This window comes from Sus scrofa, chromosome 5 (assembly GCF_000003025.6).
Source record: "Sus scrofa isolate TJ Tabasco breed Duroc chromosome 5, Sscrofa11.1, whole genome shotgun sequence".
NCBI lineage: Eukaryota > Metazoa > Chordata > Mammalia > Artiodactyla > Suidae > Sus > Sus scrofa.
Window position 1 is genome coordinate 27,178,927 of NC_010447.5, and position 14,935 is coordinate 27,193,861.

Genomic DNA, 14,935 nt, shown 5'->3' on the forward strand with positions numbered 1-14,935 from the left:
TCAGATTTTTTTCCGTTTTAGGTTATTACACAATATTGAGTATAGTTCCCTGTGCTGTGCTATACTTTAGACTGTGTGTTTTTTTTAAACCTATTTTACATAGCACTTTTATTTTAAAAGTGCCCAAGTTAGAATTTGGACAGTTTATAATCTTTTTCCATTTTGAATGTGCCTTTAATTTTCTAATATCAACAGTGAACATATTGGCACAGCTTGGGGGAGAGGCAAAAAGTAAATTATTAAGATAATCAGTTATAACCCTGCTCAGGCCTTAAGTTTTCTAATCATTTTCTTAGAACAACATGAAGGATACATCATCCAAAGGAAGAAAACTCAGCAGTGGCCATTTACTTTTGCTATTCTGTTCATCTTCATTTCTGTAATCTATAAATTATGGAAATAGTTATACGTATTTTTATCACTGTGGCTTCTCATTGGGAAGTATCTGTTTTTTTTTTTCATAATTTCAGCCTAGAGATGTTGGACAAAGTTGAGCCCCCAACTATACCAGAAGGTTATGCTATGTCTGTGGCATTCCATTGCTTGCTAGACCTTGTACGTGGAATCACTACTATGATTGAAGGAGAGCTAGGAGAAGTTGAAACAGAATGTCTGACTACTACCACTGAAGCAGTTTCTTCACCAACACAGTCATCATCAGAACAGCAAGAATTCCAGTCAACATCAGACCAGATGGATAAGGAAATAGGTATATTATTATGATTCTGTATTTTTAATTTTTATTTTGAAATAATTTAAAATTTACAGAGAAGTTATAAAAATTGTGATAGTTTCTATATATCCTTCATTCTTATATCCTAACACTATCATACTCGCGTTATCCTTCCTTTTATATATATGTCACTATACTTTTTTTCTGAACTATTTGAGAATAAGTTAGACATGATGCCCCATTACCCCTTAAGAGTTTAATGTGAGTTTTCTAAAAATAAGGACAGTTTCCTACATAACAACAGGACAATCACCATCAGAAATTTAGCATCACTTCAGTATGTCATCAAATCCCAGATACCCTTCAGATTTTGCCATTTCCCCCAGTGATACCCTTCATGGTCTGGGATTATTTGCAGATTTAGTTACATGTCCCTATACTCTCCTTCGGTCTAGAACAATTCCTTAATTTTCCCATATGTTTTATGTGACCTTGACATTTTGAAGAGGACAGACCCATCAACTTGGGTTTATTTTTGTTTCCTCATGATTAGATCCAGTATGTTCACTTTTGGCAGAGCAACCACAGAAATGTTGCTGTGCTATGTACATTGGTGACATTAACTTTTATCATTTGGTTAATGTTTTATTTCTTCAGTATAAAGTTAATTATTAATTTTTTTGTGGAGAAATGCTTTGAGATACCTTCTATAAAAGAGAGCTTTTCCTTCCTCATTTATTTTGTGTCATTTATTTATTTGTATTAGTACAGACTCTTGAATTCCTATTTTATTCAAAAGGTTACAGTCTGTGGTTATCATTATTTGGTTTGACATTCATTATCGCTGACATGGCCAGTTGGGATCCTTTTCAGTGTGACTCCTGTATCCTTTTATCATCCCATGTCATTTTCTGAGCACTACCTTACTATCTGATACAAAAAAATATACTAAGCTCATCTTGGACTTTTCTTTTCTAACCCAGGAATCAGTTATTTCTCCAAGGAGCCTTAGTTCCTTTTAGTGGAGAACAGTATTTAGAAACTATCACATGGGGAGTTCCCGTCGTGGCGCAGTGGTTAACGAATCCAACTAGGAACCATGAGATTGCGGATTCGGTCCCTGCCCTTGCTCAGTGGGCTAAGGATCCGGCGTTGCCGTGAGCTGTGGTGTAGGTTGCAGACGCGGCTTGGATCCTGCGTTGCTGTGGCTCTGGTGTAGGCCAGTGGCTACAGCTCCAATTCGACCCCTAGCCTGGGAACCTCCATATGCCACGGGAAACTATCACATGGGCACTAGGTATGCTTCTTGCTATTTGAATAGGAAATACACACATACACGAGCACACATATCTCCATATTAAAAATATATATGTATATTTAAAACATATATAAATACAATGAAGTCACATCACCTTCTCCAGCTCTAGTTTAATACCGCAAGGTTTAGTTTAGTTTTTTATTTAAAATGTGTTGTCTGTGCCTGTGTCATGCAAAAACGCCTAGGCCAAGGATCAAACCTGAGCCACAACATTGACCAGAGTGCAGCAGTGACAATCCCGGGTCCTTAACTCATTGTGCCACCAGGAAACTCCCACCTCAGGGTGTGCTTTTAACTTACCGTATTTGTGATTTCCTTCAACAGCAGTGCGAAACTTGATCCTCTTTTACTCAGTGTATTTATTTACTTGCACAATTCCCAATGTTTATAACCAGTCTCCTTAGTGAGCCAGCTTATTGCATTGTCTCACTGCCAGCTGAAGTCTGGCCTGGTGAAATGGAAGGGAAGAGGAACTATTATATATTTATTTTAAAGATGTCTGTCAGTTAATTGGTATTTTAAAACAACTTAGTTTTAAGACCTCTTGAATTCTGAAACCATGGTATGGTTTTAAAATTTTCATTTATTTGGATTATACATTAAATATAGGAACTTAAATATTTAAAAATTGAGTTGTTTTTGGAGTATTTGATACATTACCAAGTGATGAGGGAGATTTTTGATTTTCCACATATTGTCAAGTGCTAGAACATCTGAAAGTATCATTAAGTATTGTATGTTTTTTCCTTTAAGTTAGTAGAGCTGTTTGGGAAGAAATGGTCAATGCCTGCTGGTGTGGTCTACTTGCTGCACTCTCACTCCTTCTTGATGCCAGGTATTAAATCTTTGGAAGTTTTATATTGCATGTGGCAGTTAAAAAAAAAAAAAACAAATCATTAAAATGATTTACTTAAATTTGTCCTGAGAATTATTTCCTAGTATTAGCTTTTTATGTGCGTAGAATATTATTCTTTTTCTACTGTCCTTCTTCCCCATCCCGTTGTCACATATTATAATGGAAAGTACAATCCTAAAATAGTAGAATGCCTTTTTCATTTTAAGCTTTATTACTACTTTTACAATGATGATGATTATATTATTCAGTTTTTTTGATGTTTTCTTTCAGAATCTTAGAATTTACCGATTTTAAATTGCTTGCTATTTTTAAGTTAAATCTTTGAATTCTTTTTTTTTTAAAGTTTATTTTATTTTACTTTATTTTGTTGGCCATGCCTGAATCTTAGGTCAGGGATCAAACCTGAGCCACAGCAGCAGCCTGAGCCACTGCAGTGACAGTGTGGGACCCTTAATCTGCTGCACCACAAGGGAACTCCCAGTCTTTGAGTTCTTGAATGTTTTCTTCAATAATGAATATATGTGTCATAAATTGCTTATAGCCAGTTTAGATTTTCATGTTATATGCTTATTAGTTAAAATTCCTTCTTAAGCAAATTGATTTTGACAAATTTTTAAATAGATTTTCTTGAAACTTCACTGAATACCTAATTCCACATTATGTTTGCAGCATAATTAAAAATTAAATTAGTCATATTAAATAAAATGCCTTATCTTTTCAGCACAGATGAAGCTGCCACTGAGAACATTTTAAAAGCTGAACTGACGATGGCTGCTCTTTGTGGAAGACTGGGCCTTGTAACTTCAAGGGATGCCTTTATAACTGCAATGTGCAAAGGTTCCCTGCCTCCCCATTATGCTCTCACTGTACTGAATACCACCACTGCAGCCACACTTTCCAACAAATGTAAGACTTCAGCTTCTTCAGGGTTTTATTTGTCTAGTACGGTGACTTGGCCTAGAGAAGAGATTATGAAATTCATTTCCACTCAATGATTCTATGAGATGTTAATGTTCCTGAGCCTCAGTTTCTTCCATCTTTTAATGACGAGGTGGGGGTGGGAGAGAATAATGCCAATTTTAAACAATAATCATGAGGGCGAAAGAAGATAAATCTAGAAGTCCTTTGTGAACTCTAACATACTTTGGGAATGGTTAGGTTATTATTTTTTTTTTTAATGAAACTAGTAGAACAGTAATGTTTGCCACCACTTAGAGTTGACATTCAAAAAAATTTATTTTTGAATACTGTGAAAACATACAAGTTTGTTACATGTAATATAAGTCAATTTCAATATGATATACAAACTAAAAATGTGAGTATTGGTCTCTAAGTGGAAAAGTTTACTGGGAATACATGTTTAAAATAGTGTGTCCTAAATTCTGTTTTGCTTATGAAGAAATCTACCAGTTTTATAATTTGTTAAAGTTATAAGGAAAATTATTTAATATTTGCTTAATTCATCTTTGTACCTCCTGAGTTTTCAAAATGTTTGCCTATGGATAATAGGTAACTAAATAAGTGTCATAGTTGAATTTAATTTAGTCAAATTAATGTTTTAAATATAGCATTTCTTTGAAAAGTATACTTTAATTATTTCGGTTTTCCTTTGTGTTCTAGCATATTCCATTCAGGGCCAAAATGTTATGATGATCAGTCCATCAAGTGAATCTCACCAGCAGGTTGTAGCAGTGGGTCAACCACTAGCAGTCCAGCCTCAAGGAACAGTGATGGTACTTTTTCTTTTTTTGGTTACCAGTTAAAACCAATTAACTATCAAGAAAACCTTTTGTACATTTTTTTTGTTTTCCAAAATTTGTTATTATACTTACTTTCTTTTATCTGAATGACACTTTTAGATGAAATTAGATAAATATGCAGTGACATTATCATAACCAACTATTGTAACAGCTTTTAAGCAAATGAATTTGATCTATACAAAACCATCCATGTATGTTTCCTTTTTTTTTTCTTTTCTTTGGCTTTTTGCCTTTTCTAGGGCCGCTCCCGTGGCATATGGAGGTTCCCAGGCTAGGGGTCTAATCAGAGCTGTAGCCGCCGGCCTACGCCAGAGCCACAGCAACAAGGGATCCAAGCCACGTCTGCAACCTACACCACAGCTCACGGCAACGCCAGATCCTTAGCCCACTGAGCAAGGCCAGGGACTGAATCCGCAACCTCATGGTTCCTAGTTGGATTCGTTAACCACTGCGCCACGACGGGAACTCCCCATGTATGTTTTCTTAATATTTTTGTTTTTTTATTTAAAGTATTTGAATATAATACTTCTTTATAAGCGTTTAATTTTCAGATATTCATAACAGTTCTTGCAAATATATCCTTTTTTAATATAGCTAACTTCTAAAAATATCCAGTGTATGAGGACTTTACTTAACTTGGCACACTGCCATGGGGCTGTTCTTGGAACATCATGGCAACTTGTCTTGGCAACTCTACAGGTATGTTATAGTCTCTGGGTCAGAGGACAGTGTTGTTTTTATATCTAAGTACTAACAGTTAAATTAAGCAGTACCTATTGGTGCTTTTGGCAGGCCTCAGGAACAGACAGTATGAAAAGGGGGAAATTGGAAAAAAGAAAAGATATGGCTCATATTGTACAAAACAATGGGATGTTTCTCATAATGTCCTGTTCTACTCCCTCTGCTTGGTGTAATAAGTATTTTGTATGAATATTACTGATTTAAATTTAGTCATTAAAACTATTGCTAATTTTAATTTTAGTTATTAGAATTTTTGTAAGTTTATAAATTTGTTTTGATTTTTTTAAATTTAATTTTACAGCATCTTGTATGGATTTTGGGATTAAAGCCTAGTAGTGGTGGTGCTTTGAAACCTGGGAGAGCTGTGGAAGGACCCAGTACAGTAAGCTCTAATAATTTTTACTCAGTTAGTACTTCCTCAAATGTTTATATGTTACATTTAAGTTTGTTCTTCTCTCAGGTCCTAACAACAGCAGTCATGACAGATTTACCAGTGATTTCTAATATTCTTTCAAGATTGTTTGAAAGCTCACAGTAAGTGTTAGTTTCTTAAATTGATACAGACATTATTGTTAACTGTGTATTCTAGATCAGAATGTTTTATTTCTTCATTTTAATTTTAGGTATCTTGATGACGTATCACTGCATCATTTAATAAATGCACTTTGTTCCTTATCCCTTGAAGCAATGGATATGGCCTATGGAAATAATAAGGTATGATATTCTATCTTTCTTTGTTAAATATGGTACATTATTTAGTTAAATAAGGTGTGTATTCATTATGATCTTGGTGTTTTACAAATGGGACCAATAGCTACTAGACTAGCCCTGCTTTGTTGGGTTTTTACATTTATGGTTGTTATTTGTTTGTTGAAAGGGCAGTGAAGAGGATGTTTTTAGGCTCGTAGTATATCCCAATATGTATTATGATTTTAAATTGTATACTGAATATTTTAAAAAATATTTTGATATAAAAATAATTTCTGTAAGGAATAATTCTACATCACATTTATAAATGCCATAATAATCTTTATGATTACAACTTATGATTGGGACAATACAAGTTTTAAATCAAGGAATATATGTCTCAGTTTCTCTTGCCTTCGTTGGGATGGAAAATAAGGAGCTAATCATTTCTTTCTGAAGGTAATGATTCTCCCCACCTTGAAAATTAAATTTTTGCTTTGTTTATTGACTAAATGAATAGAAAAGTACTTTTGAGAACATTTCTTTCTATGCTCAAGAGTATTATTTTCTGTTAAACTTGGAAAGCACAGGATTATTTGGGTTTATACCTTAGAAATTATTTAAAATGCTTTCTGCATTTTAAAATGAATAAATAGAATAGTTGGACCATTTACAAATAACTGAAGACATCTAGGAAATGTTTTAAAAGACAGAGAATGCAGCTTGTATTTGTTTAATATCCAAGGGTAGAATCCAAAATTATGTTTTCTGCATTGTCTTTAATAATAATTCTATGTATGGCTTGTTGTCTTGGCTCATGTGACTCATTTAAAGATTGGCCAATAAGATCTTATTAGGGCAAAGTTATGTGTGTTTGTAGCTCATAGCTAGAGAATTACATAAACATGCAGGGGTTTGAAAAAGTGTATTATAGTTTACTCCAACTCAAGGCAAGATAATATAAAATACAGTGAAGTAATCAAATTCTTGATACTTTCAGTAATCTTACATCATTGAGAAAAGTATAATATTTTTAATAGAGTGCCCTAATGAAATCTGAGCAGGTTTATATGTTAATGGCTTGAGAATCTATGTATTTACTAACAAGTATAGTATGTTTACTATGTACATGACATTCTGCTAGAAAAATATAAAGGAAATATAAGATTTCTACTTTAAACGAACATATAAACCACTTGGCTCATGGATAAGTGGCAGTGAAGGTGGTAAAAGAGTCTAAACAGTATAGATATTAAGTGTTATGAGACCTATTCTCTGAATCCTTATTGCTTTGTTATGTAAGACATTTTTAGTACATATTTTTACTAAAGTGAATTAAGACTAATCAAGATAAATTTGTGTGATTGGAGCTGAGTATTGAAGGAGTGTTAGGATATAGATGGTAGGAAAGGGCAGGTTAATGAAAGTCAAAAGAGAAAATGTTATAAGAAGTCAAGATCAATGGGGACTGAGAAAAAAATAAGAGATTTGAGTATTATTAGTATAATGTTCACTTTGAAAAGTAAAGTTTCAAGAGAGTTGAATGAGTAGTTGTGATATTTCAAGGAGACTTGGAGGGAACAGATGTTGAAAAAATATACACTGGAATAGAGATGGCTTTCCTGAGAATGGTGTCACATCTCTCCATTTTAGGATTTAATTTTATAAAATGATGTGGTGAATATGGAATGGAAATAAAAGTTTTTAAAAGTATTCAATTATAAAGTTAAAAATATTTTTATGATGGTCTTAAACAGTTTATTATTCAATTGTACTTTCTATAAAGTTATTGTAAATATTCAGATATAAAAGTAAGTAGAAACTTTCAGATATAAAAGTAAGTAGAAACTTTTGTAATTTTTTATAGATTTTTAAAAAATTTATCAATGTGAGTTGTTCTCAGTGAGTTAAATATCTTAGGGATTAAAGAGTGTAGTATTTGTCTTTTAGGTGTAGATTTAAAGTGACCAGTCATCTCATTTTTGGTCTTCATTTCAGGAATTTGGTCTTCATTTGTGTTAAAATTAATTTGTTGAGGAGGTAGCTGATGGTAAAGCTTGCAAATTCTTTCTTAGGAAAGGGTAGTGTTGATGATACTTGTGCAGGCGCATTACCAAGCTCAGTATAACAAGAAAAAAAATAATAAAACAGCTTTTACTCATTTTTTTACTCTATGTCAGGTACTTATACTGTTTTATTTAATCATTTAAGACAGATCTGTCAAGTTTAGTACCAGTACTCCCTTTTCACAGATGAAATATAAAAATAGCTTAAATAAATTACTAAGCTAAATAACCAAGGGTCACCTTTTAGTAATTGGTAGAGCTTGAATTGAACCTACATATGTCTCATTCAAGAACTCCATTCTTAACCACTTCACTAGTGGCTCTAACATTTGTGTGCATTAAAATCAGCTATGGTGCCTTTTAAAACTTCAAAAAGGGCCACATCCTAGACTTCATGAATACAAGAATCTTTGGGTATGAAACCTAGACATATACATTCTTTTAAGTGCTACATGATTCCTTTGTATATATATCCTCACTAGAATAAAAAGAAAGAGGGAGAGGGGGAAATAATACTAGGCAGTTTATGAGGACTTATTATGTGCTAGGCCCTTTTCAACATGAGCTCGCTTTTGTATTTTTATCTCCATTTTATAGATTTGAAAACATTTGCAGCCATAAAAAATAATGAAATTTTGCCTTTTTCAACAACTTGAGTGGACCTGGAGGGTATTATGCTTAGTAGAATAAGTCAGACAGAGAAAGACAGATACTGTATGTTATCACTTACATGTGGAATCTAAAAATAAAGCAAACTAATGAAGAGAGAAAGAGAGAAAGAAAGAAAGAGACCCATAGATATAGAGAACAAGCTAGGAGTTACCTATGAGGAGAGGAAAGGAGGAAGGGACAAAATAAGGTAAGGGAATGCTGTGTACCTGAAACTAAAGTAATATTCGAAGTCAACTACACCTCAATAAAAAAATTAAATTACTCAAAGCTTACATACTACTAAGTAGTAGTGTTGAGATTTAGATATTCACATGGAGTTCTCTGGTGGTACAGTGCATTAAGGATCCATTGTTGTCACTGCAGTGGCTTGGGACACTGCTGTGGTGTGGGTTTGATCTCTGGTCTGGGAACTTCCACATGCCATGGGTGCAGCCAAAAAAAAAAAAAAAAAAAATTCAGGCATCAGTTTTAACTACTGTATCATATTGTCTCTAGAATAATAAATTTTTCTATCACAGAAATTTTGGGGGAGTTCCCGTTGTGGTGCAGCAGAAATGAATGTGACTTATATCCATGAGGATGTGGGTTTGATCCCTGGCCTCACTCAGTGGGTAGGGGATCTGGCATTGCTGTGAGCTGTGGTGCAGGTCGCAGACCCAGCTCAGATCCCACATTGCTGTGCCCTGGGCCAGCAGCTGTAACTCCATTTTGACCCCTAGCATGGGAATCTCCATATGCCACAGGTGCTGCCCTAAAAAGCAAAAAAAAAAAAAAAAAAAAAAACCCAAAACTTTTTTTTTTAAGGATCCTATAGTGTTAGCACATGCAGAAGGGGTCAGCCTGACCATATTTATCTTAAAACCCCAAAATGTACTCGGTACAGCATAGTGTTAGCACATGCAGAAGGGGTCAGCCTGACCATATTTATCTTAAAACCCCAAAATGTACTCGGTACAGCAGCTTCCGCTAGGAAACAGAATTATATCCCATATTTCCATATTAGATTTTTATCAGCACTCACTGTAAAAAATGTTGAGTATAGAATAATTACAAAAATTTCTTTAAGATTATAAAATTAATGTGTTCATAATTTGCTTTTTTACTTTCAATTGCCTTTTGTATTTTCTAATGCTTTGCCTCCATTTGAAGCATCACAGCCACTCATCAGAATATTCCCATGGTTTTAGTCAGCTGAGTTTGCATTTAAGTATATTTTACTACCTCTATTAATATTGGATTAGCTATAGTTGTCCTTTATTCTTTTCATTTTTTCTTATAACAAATGGGCCAAGTAGTCTAATTTAGCCACTTATGAGGTACATTAACATACTTTCTGTTGTTGAAATGCCAGCAACTGTTGGGTTGTGGGATGGAAATCCTGTGAAATTGGATTGTGATGATCATTATACAACTACAGATGTGATAAATTCATTGAGTAATTAAAAAAAAAGAAAAAAGAAATGCCAATACCTGAAGAGTAGGGTTTGTCTTCTGTCTCTGCAACTTTTCTGTTAGTGTCTCAACTGATAGCCCTTACCTCTGCCTGTTCTTAACATCATACTTCTTTCTTCTGGTCTCCGTTGTCTACTTTTTTTGTTTGTTTTTCACATTTCCTGACATTTCACACGTAAAACCTATGCATTTGAAGACTTCACTAATAAGAATGTATATTGGTCAGCTCAGCCTGCTGTAACAAAGTACTATAGAATGGATAACTTAAACTGTATAAAGAATTTTCTTATAGTTCTTGAAGCTGGAAATCCAAAATTAGGGTGCCAGCCTGATCAGTTCTGGTGTGAACTCTCTTCCTGGCTTGGAATATTGCTGCCTTCTCACTATGTTCTCACTTGGCCAAGAGAAGGAAAGGGAGAAGGAAGTGGGAGGAAGAGGGAAAGGCAGAGCACATGTGCTTGCAAGCTCTCTGGTGTCTCTTCTTCTAAGGACATTAATCCTACTATATTGGGGCCCCATCCTTATGACCTCATTTAACCTTAATTACCCCCTTATAGGGTAATTATATTTAATCTATAATCTTATAGACCCAATCTCTAAATACTATCACACTGGGGGTAATAATTTTAACATTTCAAGTTTAGGGGAAGCACAGTTCATTCCATAACAAAATCCTTACCTTCTGGTCAGATGACTAGCCATTCTGTGTGTCTGGTATATTTTATGAATTTTCACTCTTTTTCCACTAAGGCATTCTCTTTCCAACCAGATTTTCTGGTGAGGGGCTATTATCTAGATACTTTAAGTTGGACAGGAAGGCTTGTCTTTTTTTTTTTTTTTTTTTTTTTTTTTTTTTTTTGTCTTTTTGCCATTTTCTTCGGCTGCTCCCACAGCATATGGAGGTTCCCAGGCTAGGGGTCCAATCGGAGCTGTAGCCACCGGCCTACACCAGAGCCACAGCAGTGCGGGATCCGAGCCGCGTCTGCGACCTACACCTCCACTCCTGGCAATGCCGGATCCTTAACCCACTGAGCAAGGCCAGGGATCGAACCCGCAACCTCATGGCTCCTAGTCGGATTCGCTAACCACTGAGCCACGATGGGAACTCTGGAAAGCTTGTCTTTTGATAACTGAGGTTTTACTGTATTTATGGGTAATTAATCATATATTAATTATAAGCATACTTTTCACAGTACTCTCAGTTTTAGTTGAAATACTCAAATTCTCCTTATAATATCAAAATGTATTGTTTTCTCTCTAGGAACCATCTCTTTTCGCTGTTGCCAAATTGCTAGAAACTGGTCTAGTTAACATGCACCGAATAGAAATTCTGTGGAGACCTCTTACTGGCCATCTACTTGAGGTAGCCTCTTTTTCTTAATTATCATATTTACTTTCTGTTTAAAATACAGACATTCATAGTGAATTAATGATTCTGGATAACCGTAAGAAATATGAACATTAACATTTTTTTCCCTTGTACTTCTATCTGTATGTTTTATCAGGGACTAAAGTTTTACGATAATTGTTTTGGCGAAGGAATAGATTCCCTTTTTTTTTTGGCCAAAAATGGGTGATATATCAATGAAATCTCCAAAGTCTCTTCATCTGCTAGTGTGGAACCCCTTTCTTTTATTATATAATCTTTTGATCCTCTCAGCTTCAGCCAGTTCTCAAACTTCGAGGCAGTTAGGGCTGAAACTCAGTATTAAACACTGCTCCTTTACAGCCTTTCCTGTGATTGTGGATTAGCCCTTTTACAGAGGAAAAACCTGTTTGGTATCACTAATTATAGGTAGCGCCCAGGAAATTTTATCTGGATGTTTTCTCTTGTATTCAAATTGGGGTGGATCTGAGTAATTAGCTGCTTCTTAATAACAGCTGCTTCTATCAGAATACATGTATATGTGCAGTTTAGGTTTAGGTTGCCATGTTCCATATTATTTTAGTAACCTAAGAAAGGCATTGTCCTTAATAAGAAAAAAATATAGTTGTCTTTTCTTCTCTTTTTTTCCTCCATTTTATTGGGATTACTTTTATGAGCTATTAATGAACATATGCAGATTCCTTCATTATGGATGTTCTCATCAAATGGCAAAAAACTAGTTTTTAAAATTTTAGCTCAGTATTTGATTAAGAGGATAGACCTGATTAGGAACCACAGTATCAGCTTTTTTCGTTTACTCCGATGACATTTATTTTTATGAAATCCTTTCTTTTCCATGACTTGTTTAGTTTCATCTTTTATCTTCTCTCTCTTTATTGCTTCCTCTTGCCTCTTATTCAGAAGGTAAGCTTATTTACATTTTGGATATAATATTTTCTTCAAATGAACATTTGATATAATTTTTTATATGTGAAAGAATAGAAAATGTGATGTTTTAATTTTTTTTTTCTCAAGTCGATGTGGAAGGCCTAGCTTAAGTATACAAAATAAATATTTCATTTTGTTCAATGTATGTACCTTTAGGTGTGCCAGCATCCAAACTCTCGAATGAGAGAATGGGGCGCAGAAGCTTTAACTTCACTTATTAAAGCAGGATTAACATTTAACCATGATCCTCCACTTTCACAAAACCAGGTAAAAAAAAACTTACCTCTTTCTTGAAAGTACTTTATATAAAAATCATACCCTCTCATATGTAACTTTTTCTTAATTTATCAAATAGATGATATTCTAAAAGTGGGTCTCATCGCTTAATATTTTATTTCATTTGTAGGCCATGGATCTCTTATGGAAGGTCGATATGCCTGGATTTTTAGGATTATCTATGTTAACAGTTTTTGAAATTTTCTTGTTAATGACACTGAACTAAATTAATTAATTACCTAGAATTGGTCTCCCAGTCTAGAAGTTTGCTTCTTCATGCAGTGCTAATGCCCCATTATTAGCCTGTTTTCCTCTGGTCCTTACCTGTCTCTACTTTTTTTTTCTCATTACCCTCACATGGAGAAAAGCAAGTGGTAGAACAGGCAAGCACAATAAAATATTTTTATTTTCAAATAATGTTAAAGGTTATTTTATACTTTCAGAGTTTACATTTGTCATGACTCTTTTGTCCTTTCATAAACATTCACATATATCTTAACATAGTTTTTAACAAGTCCACAAAGTTTTACTATTTGAAGATTGAGTAGGGATGAGGCATTTAATAGTCATTCCCATTGCCCTTATTAGCATCTTATATTGTATGTAGTTGTATTCTACAAATTTCCTTAACACATAATTATTGAGTACATACTATGTACAAGGCAGTATTTTAGCTCTTGAAATGGAATAATAAATAAGAAAGATTTTTTTTTTTTTTTTTGCTTTTTAGGGCCATTTCTACGTATATGGAAGTTCCTAGGCTAGGAGTTTAATCAGAGCTGCAGCTGCTGGCCTGTACCACAGCCACAGCAGCGTGGAATCCAGACTGCATTTGTGACCTGCACCACAGCTCATGGCAACATTGGATCCTTAATCCACTAAGTGAGGCCAGGTGTCAAACCTGCATCCTCATGGATACCAGTTGGGTTCATAACCCTCTGAGCCACAACAGGAATTCCAAGATCTTCATTTTTATAGAGCTTACATTTTAGTGATTTCATAGTTTTTTCTACTATAATTTAAGATTTTTGTAAAGTAAGTCCTTGTCCATGTATATACCTGCAACATCCAGCTTAATATCTGGCATATAGAGTTTAATAAATGTTCAGTCCATGAACTAAGTAAATAAATCTTTGAAGAGAATTAAAAATGACGCAAATGTTTTTAAATGCTGAAAGGAGTAGAACAAAGTGGGTTTTTTAAATTGCTTCCAACAGTAATAAAATTTTGTGGTTTTATGTCATCTTTGCTAATTCATTTTTAGAAATATTGATAATTTAAAATTTAAATATATGTGATATATTTTAATAGAGCAAATGAAAGATAATTTTAGAAATGGGAGTTGTTTTCTTCTCTCCAAACAGAGCTAGATATGAATAGATAGGTAAATATCCTTTAGTGAGATTCACTTCTATATGGATGTGTAATTAATACTTTTCAACGTAAGGTCATTCCCTGTTTATCCTGAACTGTAGCATCTTGAAGATTGATTTTTATTTTCTCTTATTAAAAAAAAAAGACAGATGATAAAATAATCCTAATGATTACTGTTAGAGAAGTCATTTTCAATGCTGCTTTTATTTAAAAAAAAATTCTCTTTACCATTGTAGTCTGAGTGGAGGTGAATTTAAACTTGAAAGGCAATAGCAGAGCCTTTCCATGTTTTGGAGCTTCTCTTTCTAATTAGTTTCTTGCTCCCTTTTCAGAGGCTGCAGTTGCTTTTACTGAACCCATTAAAGGAGATGTCCAGTATTAACCACCCGGATATCCGACTCAAGCAGTTAGAATGTGTGTTGCAGATTTTGCAGAGTCAGGGAGACAGTCTTGGGCCTGGATGGCCATTAGTACTTGGAGTTATGGGAGCAATCAGAAATGATCAAGGGTAAGTGTTTAAAATTAACATTCAGGAGTTCCCGTCGTGGCTCAGTGGTTAACCAATCCAACTAGGAACCATGGGGTTGCGGGTTTGATCCCTGGCCTTGCTCAGTGGGTTAAGGATCTGGCGTTGCCATAAGCTGTGGTGTAGGTTCGGATTCCGCGTTGCTGTGGCTCTCGCATAGGCTAGTGGCTACAGCTCCGATTGGACCCCTAGCCTGGGAACGTCCATATGCTGTGGGCGT

At 34.5% G+C, this 14,935-nt stretch overlaps 1 protein-coding gene across 12 annotated transcripts in view; it reads left to right on the forward strand.

Moving 5' to 3' along the window:
* MON2 (MON2 homolog, regulator of endosome-to-Golgi trafficking) overlaps positions 1-14,935 on the forward strand; it is a 120,628-nt gene that overhangs the window by 52,829 nt on the left and 52,864 nt on the right. For 6 of the 12 annotated variants that reach the window (XM_021091927.1, XM_021091935.1, XM_021091934.1 and 3 more), the window contains 12 exons: positions 471-709; positions 2,745-2,826; positions 3,569-3,753; positions 4,468-4,580; positions 5,202-5,306; positions 5,650-5,730; positions 5,809-5,882; positions 5,972-6,062; positions 11,487-11,588; positions 12,513-12,515; positions 12,696-12,806; positions 14,522-14,697. In XM_021091927.1, the coding sequence (XP_020947586.1) occupies positions 471-709; positions 2,745-2,826; positions 3,569-3,753; positions 4,468-4,580; positions 5,202-5,306; positions 5,650-5,730; positions 5,809-5,882; positions 5,972-6,062; positions 11,487-11,588; positions 12,513-12,515; positions 12,696-12,806; positions 14,522-14,697 (1,362 nt within the window). The remainder of the gene's footprint in view (positions 1-470; positions 710-2,744; positions 2,827-3,568; positions 3,754-4,467; positions 4,581-5,201; positions 5,307-5,649; positions 5,731-5,808; positions 5,883-5,971; positions 6,063-11,486; positions 11,589-12,512; positions 12,516-12,695; positions 12,807-14,521; positions 14,698-14,935) is intronic. The other 6 variants (XM_021091933.1, XM_021091929.1, XM_021091924.1 and 3 more) reach the window with 1 other exon arrangement.